We start from the raw sequence: 24,645 nt of genomic DNA on the forward strand, positions 1-24,645 counted from the left end.
GAAAAGCTGAAAGCATTGCCTCTTAAGATCAGGAACAAGACAAGGATGTCCACTGTCACCACTTTTATTCAATATAGTTTTGGAAGTCTTAGCCACAGCAATCAGAGAAGAAAAGGAAATAAAAGGAATCCAAATTGGAAAAGAAGAAGTAAAATTTTCACTGTTTGCAGATGACATGATACTATACATAGAAAATCCTAAAGATGCTACCAGAAAATTACTAGAGCTCATCAATGAATTTGGTAAAGTTGCAGGATACAAAACTAATACAAAGAAATATCTTGCATTCCTATGCACTAACAACAAAAGATCATAAAGAGAAATTAAGGAAACAATTCCATTTACCATCACATCAAAAAGAATAAAATATCTAGGAATAAACCTACCTAAGGAGGTAAAAGACCTGTACTCCGAAAGCTATCAGACACTGAGGAAAGAAATTGAAGATAACACAAACACATGGAAAGATATAACGTGTTCATGGATTGGAAGAATTAATACTGTTAAAATGACCATACTACCCAAGGCAGTCTATACATTCAATGCAATCCCAAGGGCATTTTTCACAGAACTAGAATAAATAATTTTAAAATTTTGTATGGAAACACAAAAGACCTCAGATAGCCAGCACAATCTTCAGAAAGAACAGAGCTGGAGGAATCAGGCTCCCTGACCTCAGATCATATTAAAAGCTACAATAATCAAAACAGTATGATACTGGCACAAAAACAGATGCATAAGTCAATGGAACACAATAGAGAGCTCAGAAATAAACGCACATACTTGTGGTCAATTAATCTATCACAAAGGAGGCAAGAATATGAAATGGAGAAAAGACAGTCTGTTCAGTAAGTGGTGCTGGGAAAACTGAACAGCTACGTGTACAAGAATGAAATTAGAACATTCTCTAATATCTTACACAAAACTAAAATCAAAGTGGATTCAAGGGCTTCCCTGGTGGCACAGTGGTTGAGAGTCCACCTGCCAATGCAGGGGACACGGGTTCGTGCCCTGGTCTGGGAAGATCCCACATGCCGCGGAGCGGCTGGGCCCATGAGCCATGGCCGCTGAGCCTGCGCTCTGCAACGGGAGAGGCCGCAACAGTGAGAGGCCCATGTACCGCAAAAAAAAAAAAAAAAAGAAAAGAAAAAAAAATGGATTCAAGACCTAAATGTAACACGAGAAACCATATAACTCCTAAAAGAAAATGTAGGTGGAACACTCTTTGACATAAATTATCACAAGATGTTTTTGAATTTGTCTCCTAAAGGAAACAAAACCAAAAATAAACAAATGGGACCTAATTAAACTTAAAAGCTTTTGCTCAGGAAAGAAAACCATCAACAAAACAAAAAGACAACCTAATGAATGGAAGAAAATATTTGCAAATGATATAACCAATAAAAGATTAATATCCAAAATATATACACAGCTCATATTAAAAAAACAACCCGGGGGGCTTCCCTGATGGCGCAGTGGTTGAGAATCTGCCTGCTAATGCAGGGGACATAGGTTCGAGCCCTGGTCTGGGAGGATCCCACATGCTGCAGAGCAACTAGGCCCGTGAGCCACAACTACTGAGCCTGCGCGTTTGGAGCCCGTGCTCTGCAACAAGAGAGGCTGCGATAGTGAGAGGCCTGCGCACCGCGATGAAGCGTGGCCCCTGCTTGCCACAACTAGAGAAAGCCCTCGCACAGAAACGAAGACCCAACACAGCAAAAATAAATAAATGAACAACCCAATTAAAAAATGGGCAGAAGAAATGAGTAGACATTTTTCCAAAGAAGACAGGGAGATGGACAACAGACACATGAAACAATGCTTAGCATGACTGATCATCAGAGAAATGCACATTAAAGCCACAATGGGATATCACTTCACACCTGTCAGAATGGCTATCATCAAAAAGACCACAAACAACAAATGTTGGTGAGGATGTGGAGAAGAGGGAACCCTCATACACTTTTGGTGGGAGTGTAAATTGGTGCAGCCACTGTGGAAAACACTATGGAGGTTTCTCAAAAGACTAAAACCAAAACTACCAAATGACCCAGCAATTCCACTCCTGGGTATATATCCGAAGAAAACAAAAACACTAATTCGAAGAAATACATGCACCCCAATGTTCATAGTAGCATTATTTACGATTGCCAAGATATGGAAGCAACCTAAGTATCCATCAACAGATGAATGGATAAAGATGTGGCATATATATATATACAATGGAATACTACTCAGCCATAAGAAGAATGAACTTTTGCCTTTTATAACAACATGGACGGACTTGGAGGGTATTATGCTAAGTAAAATAAGTTTGACAGAGAAAGACAAATACTGTATATCATTTATATGTGGAATCTCAAAAATAAAACAAACTAGTGAATATAAAAGAAACAGAATCATAGATATAGAGAACAAACTAGTGGTTATCAGTGAGAAGAGAGAAGGGGTGAGGGACAAGAGAGGGGTAGGAGCTTAAGAGTTCAAAACTACTATGTATAAAATAAATAAGCTACAAGGACATATTGTACGACACAGGGACTACAGCCAATATTTTATAATAACTGTAAATGTGATATAACCTTTAAAAACTGTGAATTACTATGCTAGACACCTGAAACTTATATAATATTGTAAATCAACTATACCTCGATTAAAACAAAAATAAAAAAGAAACCCTATGGTACCCAGCAAAAGCATTTCTAAGAGGAAAGTTTATAGCTATACAGGCCTACCTCAGGAAACAAGAAAAATCTCAAATAAACCATCTAACCTTACACCTCAAGGAACTATAGAAAGAAGAAAGAACAAAACCCAAAGTTAGAAGGAAAGAAATCATAAAGATCAGAGCAGACATAAATGAAATTGAGACTAAAAAAAAATAGAAGACCAATGAAAATAAGGTCCTTTGTAAAGATAAACAAAATTAATAAACCTTTACCCAGACTCATCAAGAAAAATAGAGAAAGGGCCCAAATAGGTAAAATCAGAAATGAAAGATGAGAGGTTACAACAGACACCACGGAAATACAAAGGATCATAAGAGATTACATGAACAATCACATGCCAATAATATGGACAACATATTAGAAATGGACAAATTCCTAGAAATTTACGTCTCCCAAAAACTGAATCAGGAAGAAATATAAAATACGAAAAGACTCATTACAAGTAATGAAATTAAATCAATAAAAATAAAACTCCCAACAAACAAAAGTCCAGGACCATAAGCCTTCACAGGAAAATTCTATAAAACATTTAAAGAAGAGATAACACCTAACCATCTCAAACTATTCCAAAAACTTGAAAAGAAAGGAATGCTTCCAAGCTCATTCTACAAGGCCACTATCACCCTGATATAAAAATCAGACAAGGATGTCACACACAAAAAAAGAAAATTACAGGTCAATATCACTGATGAACATAGAAGCAAAAATCCTAAACTAAATATTAGCAAAACAAATTCAACAATACATTAAAGGGATCAAGTGGGATTTATCCCAGGAATTCAAGTATGGTTCAATATCTGCCAATCAATGTGATGTAACACATTAATGTGAGATATACCACATTAACAAATTGAACAATAAAAAAATCATATGATCGGGACTTCCCTGGTGGCACAGTGGTTAAGAATCCGCCTGCCAATGCAGGGGACACGGGTTGAAGCCCTGGTCCGGGAAGATCCCATGCCGCAGAGCAACTAAGCCCGCGCGCCACAACTACTGAGCCTGCACTCTAGAGCCCGCAAGCCACAGCTACTGAGCCCGTGTGCCACAGCTACTGAAGCCAACAGGCCTAGAGCCCGTGCTCCACAACAAGAGAAGCCACCAAAAGAAGAAGCCTTCACACTGCAATGAAGAGTAGCCCCCACTTCGCTGCAACTAGAGAAAGCCCGTGCACAGCAATGAAGACCCAACGCAGGCATAAATAAATAAATAAATAAAATTTATTTTTCAAAAAAATCATATGATCATCTCAACAGATGCCAAAAAGACTTTTAACAGAATTCAACATCCATTTATGATAAAACCTATCAAAAAGTGGGTACAGAGAGAATATACCTCAACATGATAAAGATCTAGGTTTGATATTTACATGCAACTTTTGAAAAGTCTATCTTAACTGACCATTATTTTTCATTTCTATTTCATAAACCTCTACCTTTAATTTATAGTATCTATCACTCACAACTAATCCAAATATTAGCAATTACAGATGAGCAAAAATATGTACTACTTGATATATAACTTTAAGATTCTAAAATATCGATGCAGGAAAAAGAAATGCTAAACTCCAAATCATCTACCACAAACTCAATACAGATTTTTAGAACAAGATTTCAGACTGACTAAACTTAATAAATTCTTTGGGATTAGTTCCTGCTTAGTATAAAAATAATTTTTTAAAAGTAACGAGGATATCCTAAAGTAAAACATATACTCTATAGAATAATGGTGTTAAGTGCTCATCAAAGGATACTAAAACACTAAAGAAGCTGCTAAAAACTTAATCACATTACAGAAAAGGGGAAGCGGAAAGGAAAAGCAAAAGAATAATTTCTTTACAAGACTTGGGGGATGGGTTTGAGGAGAGAGAAAGAACCAAACAAAAAAGATGAATTTCATTAAGTTCCTGAAATAATCTCAAAATGCAGAAATATGGTACTATTTTTTAAGGTGTAGAGCTGTGTTACAGACTTAAATTGTTTACCTCATTTTCTGTTCCCACGTCCAGCATGACAGGCAGACATTGTTGAGGATTCATCCCTCCACAAGCTGTATACAGAGCCAGTTTACCCACGGGGATGCCCATCCCATTACAGCCAAGGTCTCCCAGACCAAGAATACGCTCTCCGTCAGTCACTACAATAGCCTCAAAGAAAAAGAAAAAATATCTATTAACAGATGTTTGCAAATTCCGGGGCATCGTTCCTACTCTCTGTTTCTGAAGTTAATATTTATGCAATGAAATACTAAGCTGTCAAAAAGCATAAATTGAATATACATGGAAAAGATTTTATATAATCATTAAGTCTGGAAGACTGGGGAGAATAAATAAATTTGATATATGCATTTCAAATGTATTTTTAAAATACATACATATGATTGTTTGGTTGTTGAGAAAAGAAGACAAGGTATGCCCATAAAGATTCAAACAACTCAAATAACTCAGTCTTCAATCAGGAGGAGTAAGTGGGCAGAGTACAGGTAAATAAGAGCTCAAACTGGGAACTAAAGTGAACCTTAGAATAGCTTTGAAACTAGTCACATCCACTTTGAGTACCATTAGGAGAGTCCATGGTTAAATCACTGCTCAGGAGTCCCCAGTGCTCTGATCTTTAGTTTATGCATCCTCCTAATTTCACAACAATGTTGATCCATCCTCTTTAACTCCTATAACATAGGATACTGTTCTACCATCTTTGAAATATGCCAAGCACAGTCTATTACTACTCTTACCTGATAGTAGAGTACCACTAGACAATGAATTTTGTTTAGTTTATTTCTAATCATCTTGAATATCTACAAAGCATACATTTTAATCATGTGGAGATTTTAATGCTAAGTACTTTGTTATCTTTATTGAAATTAATGCATCTATCATCTGTATTCTGTGATTCATGGCCATTACATGAATTTAAGCAAAACCGATTTTGTGAAACACAATTTATTAGATTTTCTACAAACTGCTACACTTGTCATATCCATGGAGCCTAGAAAAAATGTCAGTTATTTGACCTTAGATAAACTGATGAATTAAAGCTTCTGTTTCTTATTTATAAAAATACAAATGATAAATGTACTTTTCAGAGTAGCTGCATAAAATTAGGAGCCAACTCTGTTGTGCTCACTACTGCACACCAACATCTAGCACAGCATTTGGCACATAGTAAACAATCAAAAACATTAATTAATTGAATAAATCTATGATTCAATACAATGAAATCATGATAAACAAAACTTACCATGTTACCTGGTATATTACGAATTCTCAAAAAATTATAGATATTAGTACTATTATTATCATAAGGACTAATGTACAGTCATAGCATTTTAGAAGCCAAGGGGAATTTGGAGAACATTCAGTCTATCCCTCTTACAGATTAGGAAACTGAAGATAAGAGAACTGAAATAATTTGCCTACGGTGATTTACCTCAATAATATCAAAGAACCAGGACCCGAGTGTGTTAACTCCTAGTGCAGTGTTTTTCTACCACACTATAATGCAGAACATATATTTTAAAAGTTTGAGGGCTTTTCATTTAGTTTTCTGTTCACCTATATTATGCAGCTCTTAAAGACCTGCCTTAAAAGTAAATGTGTACATGTATATATGTACTTTTAACTAACTTAAAAATACATATATACATTTCACCCAAAAGTGGGTGAAAATTATTTTTGCATATTCCATAAAGTTGATCTTTGTCAAATTTTCCATGTCTCACTGAAAAGGGTCAATATGTTAGGCTGTTTTGGAGAAGGCAACTTGAGACACCTGCATTCAATTCCCACCACCACCATGCACTACTATGTAACCCACCTGTGCCTTCCTTTCCTCATGGAATTATCATGATACTACATGAGTTAATCCAGGTAAAGTGGCTCACTCAGAAAGCTACCAAACGGTAGATACTATTATTATTCTATTTTCATTAGCTCACTCCCAGAGGGGAGTCAGGTTAGATACTTCAGGTCACCACGATAAAGGAAATGGATTAAGATTTTTGCCTACCTTGATTCCTCTTAGTGGATGATTAAACACAAAAGAAAAAAGAGTTTGCTCAAAGAAATTCAGATACTACTTCAACATTTTTTCAACACTTTTCATAACTTACAATGAATAAAGAAACACTAAGAAATCTGATGTAAATAATGGTGAAACTTAGAATCCAAATGGTATCAGAATAAAATTAATCCACTACGCAAAAATCAAAGGGATATAAATAGAAAAGCTGGTGAAGGCTACATAGCATGGTGAAAAGTGTCAGCCTGTTATGGGATAGGAAAAAGAACAAATGTGCCACAGTGGGAAAACGTGATAACTAACTTACCTTGATGACATCTTCTGGCCATGCATTAAGAACAGAAGCAATATGCCCTCGATCATGGATACTAATAAAGAGACCTCTGACAGGAAAAAAAAAAGGAGTAATTTCAATTTACTTCAGACTTGTCACACTATCACAAACTTTTTTTTAAATTTTCAGATCCATGTAATATATCTCCATTTTTATCAAACTGTGAAAATTATTTCCTTAAACACATATGGGGCAAGAATCTTATAAGTAAGGGAGAAATTATTTTAAATGATATATCAACATCTACAATAAAGGTAGCTTCACTCTTATATTACATATTCTTAAATACTTTTTAATTAAAGAAATATTCACTATTTTCATACACAGAGAATTTAGACAGCATTATCATTTCCACACATAGATTTATTCACGGCCTTCATTAAATAAGATAATACACGTAAAAGCACTTTGAAAAACAGCATGAGGCATATGTACATAGGGATTTTCAGTGTATATTCCATTATTACGTATTCACAGTGTGAAGACAAGACCCCTATGGGGAGGACTGAAGTGACAGACACACGCTGAGCAGTCCTTTCATGTGGAAGTTACTTGGGAAACCCTGAAACCGAGCCCCCCCACAAAACCAAGTTCCCTTACCAAGTTTATGATTAATCTCTCTAGCCAAAACTTTATTCTTTTTTTGTCCCCTCTCACCTCAATCCTGTGCTAACTGAACACCAATCAACCAGAGTCAGGTGCTAAAAGTCATGCTGTTGATAACATAGTTGATGTACTAAAACTGTTGTTACAGATATCATTATTAACATACAAACAATACAAACTGTTTCTCCAGGGCAAGATGAGCTAACAGACCTCCAAGCCACAGACCACCTGGCCAGAGAACCCTAAACCAGAAGCATCCTGACTCCCAAAACTACGATTAAGAAATGTCACAGGACAATGATTAAAAGCCCAGCCTCTATGTTCTTCCCCTTTAAAGACACCCACAACTCAAAGACCAGGCTTGTCTCCCACCTCCTTGTTTGGCGCCCTGCAATAAACCCTTACTTTGCTGCAAACTCCTCGGCTGGCAGAGTTCGGTTTCACTTGATTCTTCGATTTGTGGTCTCAGTTGTTTGCAACTCTGCTCTTCAGACTCTCAACTTTAACTCTCAGTCTTTAACACTGCTCTCCGACAGCCCTGCATTTCCTATGAAAGCTTCACAAGGAACTTTAAAAATTAAAATAAGAAATTTGTAGATGTCTTAACCTCACTTAAAAGTTTTCCCTTAGCATCGTTAAATACGACTCAAATGCAGAGCACCACACACGACAAATGTACAGCCGAAAGCACTGTTTACGGCCACCACCCTTCTACTCTCTCTCCTTCAGGGCAAAACGCTTCGAAGACTTGTGTATTCTTACTGCCTTTATATCCTTACCTCCCATTCTCTCTTCACCCTGTTAATTAGGCCTTTCCTCCTCACTTCTCCACAAAAACAACTCTTCCCAAAGTCACTGCCGACTGACAGCTGATAAAGTCAGAGGTCAGCTCTCAACTCACCCTACTCCATGTCCTAACTGTGACTGACGTGGCTTTCAGTGTCATGCCCACAATGAAGATTTTCAAACTTCTATCTTCAACCGAGACCACTCCCTTGAGCTCCAAACTGTAAATCTAACTACGTGCCTAACCCCTCGCATCATTCAGGCCTCAACTCAAACCTGAGCTCCTCAGACAGGCCTTCTCTGATAACAGCAGTCCAAGCACCTCCACCCTGCTATTTTCACCAGTGTCATTTTGCGTAGAAAGCATCTGAACTCCCCTTGACTATTTCCTCGCGTGTTGGCTGGCTGTCTCCTCCCCGCCACTGCCCCCCAGGACACACACACACACAGAGCAGCAAGTTCCCTAAGGACCGTGATTATTTTGTTCACATCTGTACGCCCAGTGCCTGTACGTGTGCTGGCGCACAGGATGTGTGCAGCAACACGTGCTGACTTCAGTGCTGAAAAAATAAGCCTTCCGGATTCAAAAAAAGGTTTTACGTACAGAAAACATGAAGTAAACCCAGACTTATTGTGACTTATTAAGTAACCAAAAATTATATTATGATAGTAAGTACCACAGGCGGATTACTGACGACTGTCTGATTCAACAAAAACATTAATTTACCAAGTTGGCACTAAATTGTATCCTTTCCTGTTTATTTTTTGCTGTTTCATATGAAGTTATTTGGTTTCTCCAAAATGACTATAAGCTCTTTATAAGTTATATATTTCTTTTGGATCCCTGTCACACCCAACTATGCAATCAACATTAAAGATCTCAATAAATAACTGTCAAATTTAAATGAAATATGGTTGGACTTTTTAAAGAAGGCAATTTTGTTGAATTACCTAAGATGTTCTTGGCAATATACCATTAAATAATGTTCCTTGGGAACTTGTTAGTTAGCCAAGGTTTTCCAAGTAACACTGGTCTCAGGAAATAGTATCATTCTTTTTAAACAAGAGGGACAATGAATTTACTAAAATTTGCATCAATTAAATGCCAAAGTTAATTAAACAAATATATGAGTACAACTTCAGTGGGACAGCCATTTGGACACCTGTAATCTCTTGCATTCAGCAGATTCATTTGTACAAAAGTGCTTACTCTTGGAGAGAGCTCAATAAAATGAAGAATCTGTAATGTTCCACTAAAGTCAAGCATTTTGATAGAATAATTTCTAAAACTTCCAGGAATGTCTCTTTGATCAGAAATCTAATGAGATATCCAAAAGTATTTCAGCACAGAAATGACTCATGCTTCCTGGTATAAAACTGGATATGAAACATTAATCTGAACATATTTAAATATATACATATTTATAAAATGAAAAGTTTAGACAAGAAAGTTATTTATGAATGATACTTTTAAACGAATGGAATTACAATAAAAACCTTTTCTTGGTCCAATTTCTCGTTGATCAATTTGTTTAAAATATTTAATCTTTATTCAAAGTATATTAAACATGCCAATTAAAATACTCATACTTTTGTGTCTATTTCATGTTAGAACTGAGATAATTCTAAAATGTGGATCATTTTCTCATATACGCAGTTCAAACTTTTCTCATAACCTCTGCCACTGTATATATTCCACTCTCAAAACAGATTTGTTAGATAATATTCTTACTTCGTGTTGTCTCACATAACATCTCTAATGAAATTTATTTCGTATCAAAATAGAGTTCATTTTCTAACATGCAACTTTCTATTGTAACTAGATTTATATTTTCTTATGGAAATGGGTTCATGACTCTCTCCTAACCCAGTGGAGAAGGCAATCATTCTACAGTTTTCAATAATAATCCTCTCTTGCAGAAGCTGAAGAAAATTAAACCCCATATTTTTCACAAAATTTGAGTATGCATTAGTGAGCTCCAGGGGTTAACCTAAAGTTGAGTTATACCAGCAGGTCTGGGCTGATGAGAAAAGTCGTACTAAAGAAAGCTAAGTTCAGGTAAAATGCAAGTCAGGAGAAACCTAGGATAAAGATGCAGAGTTAAGAGTCATATGCCTAGAGTTGAAAGGAATGGAAGAAATTACTAAAGGAGAAAGAAGAGAAGGTCAAGGAGAAAACATTACAAATTAGTACCTATACTGGAAGAATAGGATGACTAAGAAGAGTCCATGAGAAAAAAACAATCTAACAGGTAGGATGACCAGTGTTTCTAAAGTCAGGGGAAGTCAACAGAGGAAATGTTAAGAAGGCATGTATCAAGAAGACATACAGATGCCCAAAAAGCACATGAAAAGATGCTCAACATCACTAATCATTAGAGAAATGCAAATCAAAACTACAATGAGGTACCACCTCACCTCAGTCAGAATGGCCATCATTATAAAGTCTACAAATAACAAATGCTGGAGGGGGTGTGGAGAAAAGCGAACCCTCCTACACTGTTGGTGGGAATGTAAATTGGTGCAGCCACTATGGAGGGTCTTCACAAAACTAAAAATAGAGCTGCCATATGATCCAGCAATCCCACTCCTGGGCATATATTCAGACAAAACTAAAATTCGAAAAGATACATGCACCCCTATGTTCACACCAGCACTATTCATAATAGCTAAGACATGGAAACAACCTAAATGTCCTTCAACAGATGAATGGATAAAGAAGATGCAGTATATATAAACAATGGAATATTACTCAGCCTAAAAAGAATGAAATAATGGCATTTGCAGTTACATGGATGGACCTAGAGATTATCATACTAAGTGAAGTAAGTCAGACAGAGAAAGACAAATACCATACGATGTCACTTATATGTGGAATCTAAAATACAACACAAATGAACATATCTATGAAACAGAAACAGACTCACAGGCACAAAGAGCAGACTTGTGGTTGCCAGTGGGGAGGGAACGATCGGGAGTTTGGGATTAGTAGATGCAAACTATTATATATAGAACAGATACACAACAAGGTCCTACTGTAGAGCACAGGAAACTACATTTAATATCCTGTGACAAATCATAATGGAAAAGAATATGAAAAAGAATGTATCTACATATAACTGAATCACTTTACTGTAAAGGAGATATTAACACGACATTGTAAATCAACTATACGTCAATAAAAAATTTTTTTAAAGGCATGGGTCAATATTATTCTATCCTTCAGTAAATGCTTAAAAGAACTCTCCCAAGTATATTACAAAGAATTGTTTTTTCGGGACTTCCCTGGTGGTGCAGTGGTTAAGAATCCGCCTGCCAATGCAAGGGACACAGGTTTGAGCCCTGATCCGGGAAGATCCCACATGCCGCAGAGCAACTAAGCCCGTGCGCCACAACTACTGAAGCCCACGCGCCTAGAGCCCATGCTCCGCAACAAGAGAAGCCCGCGCACCACAACAGAGTAGCCCCCGCTCACCATAACTAGAGAAAGCCCGCACATAGCAACGAAGACCCAACGCAGACAAAAATAAATAAATTTATTTTTAAAAAAGAACCCCCCCTTTAAAAAAAAATTGTTTTTTCCTGAACTATTTGTGAGCTAAGTAGCCAGCATGATGCCTCATCATTACCAAATAATTGAGTGCATTACAAACAAAAATATTCTCCTACATAATTATAATCAGAAAATTACTACTGATACATTACTATCATATAATCTTCAGACACCTTTCACATTTCACCATTCGTCCTTCATAACAAAAGAGCCTAGTTCAAAATCCTGTGCTGTAATTAGTTGTCATGTTTCTTGGTCCTGTTCAACCTAAAACATTTCCTCAGTCTTTCCTTGACTTCCATGACCTTAATACTTTTGAAGTTATAAGTCAGTGTTTTTGTAGACTGTCCTGCAATCTGGATTTCGGTGGTGATTCCTCACGATTCGATTCAGACTATAACATCTTTTGCAGGAAGGTCACGGAAGTGATGCTGGCTTCTTCTCCTTGCGTCCTATCAGGCGGTGCTGTTCCTCCTTCCTCCCATTATTGATGATGTTCACTTTGATCACTTGATTAATGTGGTGCCTTCCAGGCTTCCTCACTGCAAAGATGCTCTTTTTTCCCTTTGTAATTAACAAGTATTTTATGGGAAGATTCTTCAAAACTCTGTAAATACCCTATTCCTCCATTCAACTCTAAATTTATTCATATCAATGTGGGCTTGTGTTTGTTATTTTACTCAGTAGGTTCTAATCTGCTGCAAACATTATTTATTGAGTGCTTACAACGTCCCAGATTGGGCCAGAGGGAGCCCCTTCAAGCTGGCGTCTATGTCCTTTCAACACACCCCCATCATTCTTTAAGCACCTCCTTGCTTTCTGGTATAAGAGGTTCCAAGCTCATCTTTTGCTTACCCTGACCCAGCCCTGGGATCAGCAATTTCTCTAAGGCGTTCTTGGTTGCTTTTGTCAGAAAGCAGCATTGAGATCTGAGTGCTGGCTGGGCTCCTTGTTACTGGGGTGTTGTGGCTGCCAAGCCGACTCAATGGGCAGAGCTAGAGAATATATGCGTGTGCACACGTACTCTACATGTGTACACACATACGGGTATGTACACGCATATATACACATTTTATGTATACCTATTTATTTCTATAACTATCCATTCATCTATCTGTACATTGAAAACTATAAATTCACACCAATACCTCCAATTCCACCAACAACACAGGGTTCCTTCTACTATTCTCCCCTGTTCACATCTGTAACAACTTTCTCCTAGAGCGAGAAACCTACCTCCCATCGTGTTTAATATATTTCCTTACTTGATGGGTCTGCCTGTGTGAAACCAATCTTGTCCCCTCTCGCTGTGTCACATCCCACTTACTTCCGCTAAGGTTCCAGTCTCTGAAGTAGGCAGCCCTCCCACACGGATGCCCTCTTTGCCCCGCTGGGGCTCTGACACCTGGCGCTGTACCGCTCTCCTACCCAGATCCTCCAGGCTGCCCTCCTACACAGGTGTTCTCGACCCGCCCAGGCTCCAACGCCCCATGCTGGGCTCCCGGCCCTTTTAATCAGAGACAGGACAAGCATGAGACAGAGAGAGGGTGCAGACTGACTGCTGCTGTTATCGTTGAGGAACACAAAAAAAACTGGTGCTAGACGTGCAAAAAGAAGCTATAATTATCCACAGCTACTTGGGAAATATCAACCCAGATCCCATCTTTACAGATGAAGGATTTTTATCCCTTTGCTTATCATACTTGTACAAATTCGTTTCTTAATTTCTCATCTTCCACTTTTGTTTGTTGTTGTTTTCCATTTATTTATAGTAAAACGAATTGATTTTTCTCCTTTCAGATTTCTTACATTTCTTTTAAGTATACAAAGTCCTCCCTCGTCAATCACGTTCCTATATTTTAATTTTTTTTTCTAGGTTTGATCCAGTTCTTTAAATCTATCGGAAATGTCACTATAGTCTGTGATGTGAGGATGTAACCCACATCATACTTTTCTGAATATCACACTTCTGATATAACTACATTTTGACCTCATTAATGTCTCCCGTCTTTTGGTACCTGCTTTTATTTTTTTTCCTCCAAATTAGCAGTCTATCCTAACTGAACTTCCTTCTTTATTCAGCTAGATTTTTAACTGTTCTGCCAATCATTCTTAACTCCCTTGACTTTTTCTGTTCCCATCACACCCTTGCAGAAAGCCTCCAAATTTAAATCAATCCACCTGCCTTCTCCTTTCCTCAAGCCCTACTGCAGAATGCTGCTTGAGACGGGCACTCAGCTGGGTGTGTTAGATCCGCTGAAACCTCATGGCCTCTCCACTGTCAGCCAGGTCCTCATAACTCAGTATGACTCCCTCGAGGACCTTCTACTGGTTATTCTGCAATTGTCCACGAGAGCTACTTCCTTTCTCCCCCGTCCCCCATCCCCACCCTTCTACACTCCCATCAGATTCACACACCACACCACTTTTCACTCGGAAGACACAGTAGAGACTTCCAGCTTCCAGCTCTCCACCTAGAAACTTCCTCCCATCGTTCACTATTCATCAGTGAATAAAGCGTCGGTATCTCTGTCCTCAAGCCCAGTTTGTCCTCCCGCTGTCACTCTCTACCCTCCTCCTGGTCTGTTTCACAGTCTCCTGTTTCTGCTTAACCCTTAAATGCTGGCACCCTACAGGCTCCGAAACACTTCTCTTTTTCACTCTCATGCACAGTGAAGGCCTCTGGACCCTGCTCTGCTCCCACCCTTGGACTCATTTCCAAGGCTCACTTTGCCTCAGCTTCTGCTGAATATCTCATCTTTCGGCTTTATCTCCCATTTTTGGTTGCTTCCTTTGCTCTTGGCATTTGCTCAACTAGTTCAGCCTGAGAACGATCTAGTTTCCAACTCGGAATGGTCTTTAAAGGATTCCTTTAGGCCTCCCTCCAATGCCCCCCGCTGCTCTTCGCTGCTACGCTAGCTCCTAATTGCTCATCAGAGACAGTGCAAGTGTTACCTCCTCTTGGAAGTATTTCCTGACCGACATTCAAGCTGAGCTGGAATGTCTCTGTAATCCCACAGACCCCCGCTGCTTTTCTGTAACATAACACATCATATTGTCATATAATTTTTCACTTTCTTATATGTCTGTCCTATTAGATTATGAACTCTTGAAGTCAGGAATTCTACATTTCTCACAGAAAAATAAAAAGAAGTGATAGAATATAAGTAAGAAGAAAGGGGGAAGGTAGTTCAGATATGATTCTGGCACTAGCTAACCCAATGGTGGGGAAAGCAGTACGGCAAAGAATCTGGGCTGGAGAACACCCAGGTGCTATGTGGTCGATATATATAATTTCGGGAGTCTTCTGAAAATGACAAGGCCAAGGACCAGACCGAAGAAATCGCAATTTATGAGGAAAGCCCCTGGGAAAGTATAGCAAGAACCAGAGTCAATGACCAGTTGTAGGACTTGGAGAACCTGCGGCTAAGCGATCAGCAAATTGAGAGTGTTAACATGGGGGCAACAGATTTGAATGACAGCAAAAGACTTCAGAAATAATGAGAGAACCAACTGACAGCTTCAGAGCCACTAGGTCTGAGGAAGAATCACAAATTATAAGATCACATGAGCTTTGGAAGAAAGGTAAATAGGGTGGTTTAAGCGTCTCAGCCTTCATTCCGGTTTAGCTTAGAAATAAACGTAGGAAGAGGCAGAGTCTATAGGTGGGGAGGGACCCAGTGGAAAGGTCAAGTGCCAGTGGAAGGTGATATCCTGGTTACTGAACACCAATTTATTATACAAGTAAAAAACTTTTCAATTGAGATTAGAAGAGGAGGGTAGATTTCCAATTTCCTCTGGTCATCTACTTCCTAAAGTAAGGTTTTGAGGTGTTTTTTCCCCCACATAACATCCTAATATTGCTAACGTGCATGACATTTTTCTTTGGGTCACTATTTGATTTTGCTCTGCAATGATAATCTTGTGAATTCGTTTTGCTTACTGCAGAAAACGTTTAAAGCTCTATTTTTAGTCTCAATCCTCCTGAGGAGCGACAATCAGTGTGGTAGGCAGATTTCTAAGATGTTCCCCAGGCTTCCCATCTCCCCGGTGTCCACATCCTGAATCACCCCAGGACTGTGCGCATGACGGGTTTTACTCTCATCAGGTGACAGACGATTAGCACAGTCGGGCCTCAGGTAGCAAGGTCACCTGGGCGGGCCTGTACTCCTTAAAGGCATCGAATTTCTCCAGCTGGTCACAGAAGGGGAAGTCAAAGGTTCAGAGTGAGAAAGACTCCAAGCACTGCTTCAAACTTAGAGGACGCCAAGTGGCAAAGAATAAGAGCTACTTCCAGCAGCTGAGAGCCGTCCCTGGCTGACAGCCAGCAAGGAAACAGAGACCTCGGTCCTACAATCACAAGGAACTGAATTCTGCCAAGAATAAGAAGCTTGGGAGCAGATTTTTCTGTAAGCCCCTGGATGAGTACTCAGCCCCGCGATTTTAGCCTTGTGATACCCTAAACATAGATTCAAGCATACCACACCAGAATGCTGACCTTCAGAACTGCGAGCTAATAAACAGATGTTGTCTTAAGCAGCTAAGTTTGTACTAACTTGTTACACAGCAATACAACCCTAATGTAAATAGTATGTATGTTAAAAAGTAAAATTCAGATGCTCATTCCGTCATTTATCATAGATTCATATTTATTTTATGAAAGACATGACACAGGGCTAGACACCAGGGAAAATGCTAGAGGACTATCCACGTATAGCTGAATAGCTCTGTTGTCACTTCTGTGACCCAATTACCAACGCACAGCATTAATTAACAGAGATGTCTATAGTTTCCAGAAATTAAAAGTGACTCAGTACTAAGATCGGTAATATTCTTCCAAATGGTGGTAACATGCTAGCTATTACAATTCAATTTTTAGAATTCCAAGAAGACGCACAGGCAGTATTCTTTTAAAAGAACGCAGATACAGAGTGGTAATGTCCTCAGATACTATGTGAGAAAACAGGAACATCTGGTCAGAAAAAAGAACCATACATTTGGGGGGGAAAAAAATTCCTTTTTTGCAGTACAGTTAAGAAATAATAACAACTACATTATTATAACCTACTGTTCATCTAATCCAATGCTATATTATGGATATTTTACGATATTTTATTTCAGGCCGTTAGTGGGCAATGAATAAACAACTGCCTTCAGGATGGGTGAAGGTAACGGGAGTAAGGTTGGAGGCCAAAGGCACCTTCAATGTTACCACTAATTTTTTTTTTCTTTACATCTTTATTGGAGTATAAGTGCTTCACAATAGTGTTAGTTTCTGCTTTGTAACAAAGTGAATCAGTTATACATATACATATGTTCCCATATCTCTTCCCTCTTGCGTCTCCCTCCCTCCCACCCTCCCCCCCTCCCCAACCCACCCCTCCAGGCGATCACAAAGCACCGAGCTGATCTCCCTGTGCTAGGTGGCTGCTTCCCACTAGCTATCTACCTTACGTTTGGTAGTGTATATATCTCCATGCCACTCTCTCACTTTGTCACAGCTTACCCTTCCCCCTCCCCATATCCTCAAGTCCATTCTCTAGTAGGTCTGTGCCTTTATTCCTGTCTTACCCCTAGGTTCTTCATGACATTTTTTTTCTTAAATTCCATATATATGTATTAGTATGCGGTATTTGTCTTTCTCTTTCTGACTTACTTCACTCTGTATGACAGACTCTAGGTCTATCCACCTCATTACAAATAGCTCAATTTCGTTTCTTTTTATGGCTGAGTAATATTCCATTGTATATATGTGCCACATCTTCTTTATCCATTCATCCGATGATGGACACTTAGGGTGTTTCCATCTCCGGGCTATTGTAAATAGAGCTGCAATGAACATTTTGGTACATGACTCTTTTTGAATTATGGTTTTCTCAGGGTATATGCCCAGTAGTGGGATTGCTGGGTCATATGGTAGTTCTATTTGTAGTTTTTTAAGGAACCTCCATACTGTTCTCCATAGTGGCTGTACCAATTCACATTCCCACCAGCAGTGCAAGAGTGTTTCCTTTTCTCCACACCCTCTCCAGCATTTATTGTTTCTAGGTTTTTTGATGATGGCCATTCTGACTGGTGTGAGATGATACCTCATTGTAGTTTTGATTGCATTTCGCTAATGATTAATCATGTTGAGCATTCTTTCATGTGTTTGTTGGCAGTCTGTATATCTTCTTTGGAGAAATGTCTACTTAGGTCTTCTGCCCATTTCTGGATTGGTTTTTTGGTTTTTTGTTATTGAGCTGCATGAGCTGATTGTAAATTTTGGAGATTAATCCTTTGTCAGTTGCTTCATTTGCAAATATTTTCTCCCATTCAGAGGGCTGTCTTTTGGTCTTGTTTATGGTTTCCTTTGCTGTGCAAAAGCTTTGAAGTTTCAGTAGGTCCCATTTGTTTATTTTTGTTTTTATTTCCATTTCTCTAGGAGGTGGGTCAAAAAGGATCTTGCTGTGATTTATGTCATAGAATGTTCTGCCTATGTTTTCATCTAAGAGTTTGATAGTTTCTGGCCTTACATTTAGGTCTTTAATCCATTTTGAGCTTATTTTTGTGTATGGTGTTAGGGAGTGATCTAATCTCATACTTTTACATGTACCTGTCCAGTTTTCCCAGCACCACTTACTGAAGAGGCTGTCCTTTCTCCACTGTACATTCCTGCCTCCTTTATCAAAGATAAGGTGACCATATGTGCGTGGGTTTATCTCTGGGCTTTCTATCCTGTTCCACTGATCTATCTTTCTGTTTTTCTGCCAGAACCATACTGTCTTGATTACTGTAGCTTTGTAGTATAGTCAGAAGTCAGGGAGCCTGATTCCTCCAGCTCCGTTTTTCGTTCTCAAGACTGCTTTGGCTATTTGGGGTCTTTTGTGTTTCCATACAAATTGTGAAATTTTTTGTTCTAGTTCTGTAAAAAATGCCAGTGGTAGTTTGATAGGGATTGCACTGAATCTGTAGATTGCTTTGGGTAGTAGAGTCATTTTCACAATGTTGATTCTTCCAATCCAAGAACATGATATATCTCTCCATCTATTGGTATCATCTTTAATTTCTTTCATCAGTGTCTCATAATTTTCTGCATATAGGTCTTTTGTCTCCTTAGGGAGGTTTATTCCTAGATATTTTATTCTTTTTTGTTGCAATGGTAAATGGGAGTGTTTTCTTGATTTCACTTTCAGATTTTTCATCGTTAGTGTATAGGAATGCCAGAGATTTCTGTGCATTAATTTTGTATCCTGCTACTTTACCAAATTCATTGATTAGCTCTTGTAGTTTTCTGGTAGCATCTTTAGGATTCTCTATGTATAGTATCATGTCATCTGCAAACAGTGACAGTTTTACTTCTTCTTTTCCGATTTGGATTCCTTTTATTTCCTTTTCTTCTCTGATTGCTGTGGCTAAAACTTCCAAAACTATGTTGAATAAGAGTGGTGAGAGTGGGCAACCTTGTCTTGTTCCTGATCTTAGTTTACCACTAATTTTTAAAAAAATCAAATGTGATACAATGTTAACAAATGTCAAATCTAAATGATGGATACATGGGTATTTGTAATTAGTCTTTGTAATTTTCCTACATTTTGACTTTTTTCAAGAAATGATTTTATTTCCCATCTTTAAGAGAAAAGTAAAGTAAATGTAAATACATTTCTCTTTGAGCAGAAGGAAGATGAGTGATTGTTTTTCTAGCTTCAACAGCTACTTAGTAGAAGAAGTGGAACAAAAACTCTGATCTTGTGACACCTAGATCAGTGGTCCTTCCATCTTACTATGAGATGTAAACTCCTTCTAACCAGTAGTATAAAGGGTTATCCTATACTATAAACCACTTGCGTCTACAGCCATCTGACCAGCAAGAGAGTACATGAGGTAGAGCCCAGGTGACCAGGCTATGTGCAGTCAGGGTTTCCTACTCACAGGTAAGGGGTCTGGAGCCAACCTGAATGCAAATAGTTCAACGTACATCACGATGGAAGAGAAGAGCTGTGGAATAATGATCAAAGCAGGAGAGTTGAATATTGGGGAAGTAAATCAACTGCCTAACAAGAAGGTCTGAGAGTTATGAGAGGTAGAAACAGTGGATGGGAGGGTGTAGAGATATGGATCATGTGACGACCTTTTGGGAACTAATGGTCCTTTCTGTGACATTCCTCTTGGCTTGACACTCTCTCCTTTCCAGAGAATAAATCTTTAAAGTGGCAGAACTATGGCATGAAAACCATGTTTTAATGATTTGCACAAATATATTAATAAGCTTGGTTCCCTAATTAACTATTTTCATGTGCTGTGCATTAATAATATTTAATTATTAATTCTATTACTTTTCTGGCCTTTATACATTTTCAATTTTTGTTGTAGTTAGTCCTCCAATTCCAAAGGAGTTACTTAAATATTATTTTATAATGAATTAAAATAAAATTACATATGTTGACCTCACAGTTTAGGACATCAGTTTACGTAACTGACACACATGACCATTTAATGAGTGGACCATATCATACATTTTGGCTTCCTATTATAGAAGGGCACTGGATAGGAAGAGGAGTTTTAGTCACAGCTACAAAACTCTAAACCAGTCAGTTAACTCTTCTCGTCTCACTAAGTTACAAATAAGAAAGAAGATTTGGTCTAGAATGATATTAGTAAGCTGTGTCTCAAGAATCTCTGCATCTATGACATTGTCTCTTCTAATCCTGAGACTGCAATAGAAAGAACTTTCCAACTTTATTTTTTTTCTTCTGCAATATATATAGCTACCAGCAGAACTACAGAAAATTTGAATGGATAAACTCTTCTTCCAGAGAAAATAGATTTTTAAAAAATAAAAATAGATATATGCTTTATAGAATTTTCTCCTGTGACTTTTCCCCCCCGACTTTTCCTGGTAGTTTCAGGCACATCGTTAGGAATCAGGTCGTGTAGGGCTTCCCTGGTGGTGCAATGGTTAAGAATCTGCCTGCCAATGCAGGGGACACGGGTTCAAGCCCTGGCCCGGGAAGATCCCACATGCCACGGGGCAACTAAGCCCGTATGCCACAACTACTGAGCCTGCGCTCTAGAGCCCGTGAGCCAGAAGTACTGAAGCCCATGTGCATAGAGCCTGTGCTCCACAACAAGAGAAGCCACCGCAATTAGAAGCCTGCGTGCAGCAACGAAGACCCAACGCAGCCAATAATTAATTAATTAATTAATTTTTAAAAAAAAGAATCAGATCGTGTGGGTCATTACAAGAAGAAAAACGAGGGATGATGAGTGGGAAATCACAAACCTACCCAGCTGTCAGGAGACCAAACAGAACATGTCATAGGAACTTTCATTTCTATGCCTGACACCAAACCACGTCAAACACAGGCAAACATGTATACACTCTAAGTATCTACTGAAGTGAACTATGTTTGCTTCATGCTTTAAAAAATATCCTTAATTTAGAGGATTTGGGCTGGTTAGATTATTTTAAAGCAATTCCTTAGTTTTCCCAACAAGTCAATGACCTTATTTTCCCCTTTTATGGAAATACAAAGGCTGCCATCATATAAAGAAAATATTTTTGTTCCTAAGCTGGAGATAATATCTTCCATTTTTGAATGACTGGTAGAAAAATGACCCTTCTGTTTCCTAAGATGAAAAATGTTGATTATTATTAATGTTACAAGCATGTATTTTTACCACAATTGGTGATAATTTTTAAGAATGTTTCATCAAGCGTAACAAATGGACTACTTTTCCTTTTGTTCAATCCATCAGTACAAACTGATAATATTGTGATCATTACAAATTCATTGTGAATAAAAATATTTTAAAGAATATGATAGGTTCTTCTACACAGGCCATGCCAACTGATCTGAACTGGCAGCTCCCTTTATATAGATGGCTGGTGCTCTTTCTATAGATGACACTGTTTTAGTCATTTCATAAAATGTAGGTTATCTATTCTCTATTATTTAGGCAATATATATATTTTGGTCTTATATTTAATTACCTATAGCTTACAGAAATAAGACAAACATATCCTATGTTGAACGCTCGCTCAATGAAAAAAAGAGTTCAATTCTTAATATCCTCAGAAAGGATGTTCTCATTTATTGCAAAATGTCATTATCAGGAAAGAGCAAAAATATCTACTACTATCAGAAATGAAAGCCATAGAAAACAATTTTTTTTACAATAATTTGAGAGGAAGGAGTATGTTCTTTCTCAGATCAAAACCTGGCAGTTATTATAACAAAATTCCTATATACTTTCAATCAAATTAATAAGATTTAAAGTGATTATAGAGAACTTTTTAAAGGATCTTAAAAGGACAGCAAAGATCATTCAATGTTTTAAAAGGAAACCTCTAAAGGAAAAGTTTTCAAAGGATGCAGTGGAGAAGACATACAGAGAAAAAGATAACAGTTTTTAAATATTTATAGGATTCTTACAAAGAGTATAAGAATCCTTATTTTTAAAATCTCAATTAAGAATAAAAACTTAGATAAAATACGAGTGATTCAGGTTTGCATTTGTAAAGGCTGTTAAGTATTCAAATGGTTAGGTTTAGGAAGATCATAAGAAGGTGTGTTTAAGGTTTTCTGTGATATTAGAAATTAAGGAAATAAAGTATCTGACATATCCATGTCTTTCTCAGTCTGTACTACTATTATTCCAAGATGCTGTATGGTGAGATGAAAAGGTACAACAAATTCTGCAATTTAACTTTGCAAGGAAAAAGAAAGGCAACCTTACCTACCTTGTATTTAATCCCTTATGTGATATTTTCTTCTTCTAAACTCCCTTTCAGTAAAGAAAGCAGTAGCAAAGACACCAAAAATATCTGATAGGATAGTCTAAAATTCTTTCAATATGACGTGATAGTGAGGAAAATTTAAAAATATCCAGAGCTATGAGGCAGAAACGAAAATGAGACTAGACAAACACGGAGAACAGTCACAGAATGGTAGATTTCTATACACAAAAAACAATTGTGTTAGGACCAGTTACTTGCCAAGCATCCATCTGATTCATTCTGTTTGAATTAGCAAATTCTATCAGAACAGAAAAGTTACTTAGTCTCACATCTCAGCTGGTATCTCAGGTTTCCTTCCAAAATTACAAAAAACAGCAATGAAGGAAAGGGGAAAAAAAAAAAAAAAGCACTTTTCTTCTCACTGTTATGGGAAAATCCATACATCCCATCAAACATTTATTGGCAATGGAAGAACAAAAATCCTTCAGTTACTTGATGTCTATGGAATGAGAGTCACATCCAAGGCCAATATAAACTGACTATGTAATGGCATTCAAGAGCGGAAATAATAAAGACGCTCGATGATGGAAGTGCCCTAGAATAACGCCACTTCTTTTTATGCAAGAAGGCAAAGGCACTAAGGACAAGAAACAGCAACGAAAACGAGGATACAGAAGAATTCAATTACTTCTCCATGTATAACGCATTACTCAGACCATTAAGATTTGTCCCAATACTTGCACGAAATTTACCCACTCAGGCTCATGATCCCATGTCCAAAATCTTAAGAGAATCTCAACGTAAATGTAACAACTTTCATTAATCATGCTGTTGTTGCTATAAACTGACTAAAGTTTATCCTAATTCTTTCATTCTCATTTCTCTGATAAACAGCATTCTTGGATAGCAAGAGCTTCTTAGATGAAGCTTTGCTTTCAGGTTCTTTTCAAATGGCTAATAAAGTAAATCCCACAGCCTTGACTCTGGGCCTTCATCCAGAAGTCTTTCCTTTTGCTAATCTTTCCTTTGGGAATCTGTATTCTTGCAGAGGAGTTTATGTAAAACCAAAGCTAGTGATCAAACTATTCACCCACTTAGTCCCATTTCCTTTTCTAATACTGAAGAAAACTAACAGAGCTCCATATGCATATGCTGAGAATCATAAAAATAAGACTTTATTAATCTAAAAGAAAAAAATGTTGTATACAGGTATTGTCTCTAGGTAGTCTTTTTTTCCCCCCATTTTCAGAGAAAGAAAATTCATCAGTAGAAAAATATAAGCCACATGGGCAGACTTGGTACACTGCCAAATACAGTTCAAGCAAATGCCTTTGATGTGAAGCCACTTTGATACGGAGCAGGGCCCTGTGGGGCTCCTGGGCACAAAAGCCTTCCTGTGTGCCCCATTTCTTTCATTACAGGAAATAGGCTTCATTCAGCCTCCACAACTTACCCTGAGTTCCAACGGACAAGTTCAAACAACTGCTAATTAGGCAAGGGAGGGGATGCACGACAAGGGAAGTCAAGAAACTGTAGTGCAGCCTTGGGGCAGGGTCCTGGTTCCCCCTCAAGGGATACACAGCAATACCTTTGAGCTGTTTTGCAGATACTGAAACCCCCAGCAGGTGGGAGAAGTTAACAGTACGCTGCCCACTAGCACGTAGACCCCAGGCCGGTTGGAACCTGAAGGTTGATGATGCTGACTCCCACTTACCTCACCACCCACCAATCAGAAGAATGTCCACAAGCTGATCACACCCCCTGTGAACCAGTACTATAAAACTCCTCACTACCCCCTCCAGGTCAGGACACACAGTGTTGAGGGCATGAGCCTGCTGTGGCCCCCTTTGCCTGGCAAAGCAATAAAGCTATTCTTTTCTACTTCACCCAAAACTCTG

The 24,645-nt window shown here is 38.1% G+C and overlaps 1 protein-coding gene across 1 annotated transcript in view; it reads right to left on the reverse strand.

Moving 5' to 3' along the window:
- ME1 (malic enzyme 1) overlaps window positions 1–24,645 on the reverse strand; it is a 189,657-nt gene that overhangs the window by 111,004 nt on the left and 54,008 nt on the right. Inside the window, exons 4-5 of the mRNA XM_029223996.1 lie at window positions 7,056–7,131; window positions 4,714–4,875 (exon numbers count right to left, since the gene is read on the reverse strand). Of these exons, the coding sequence (XP_029079829.1) occupies window positions 4,714–4,875; window positions 7,056–7,131 (238 nt within the window). The remainder of the gene's footprint in view (window positions 1–4,713; window positions 4,876–7,055; window positions 7,132–24,645) is intronic.

This window comes from Monodon monoceros, unplaced genomic scaffold (assembly GCF_005190385.1).
Source record: "Monodon monoceros isolate NGI ecotype Baffin Bay Population unplaced genomic scaffold, NGI_Narwhal_1 Super_Scaffold_15, whole genome shotgun sequence".
Taxonomy (NCBI): Eukaryota; Metazoa; Chordata; class Mammalia; order Artiodactyla; family Monodontidae; genus Monodon; species Monodon monoceros.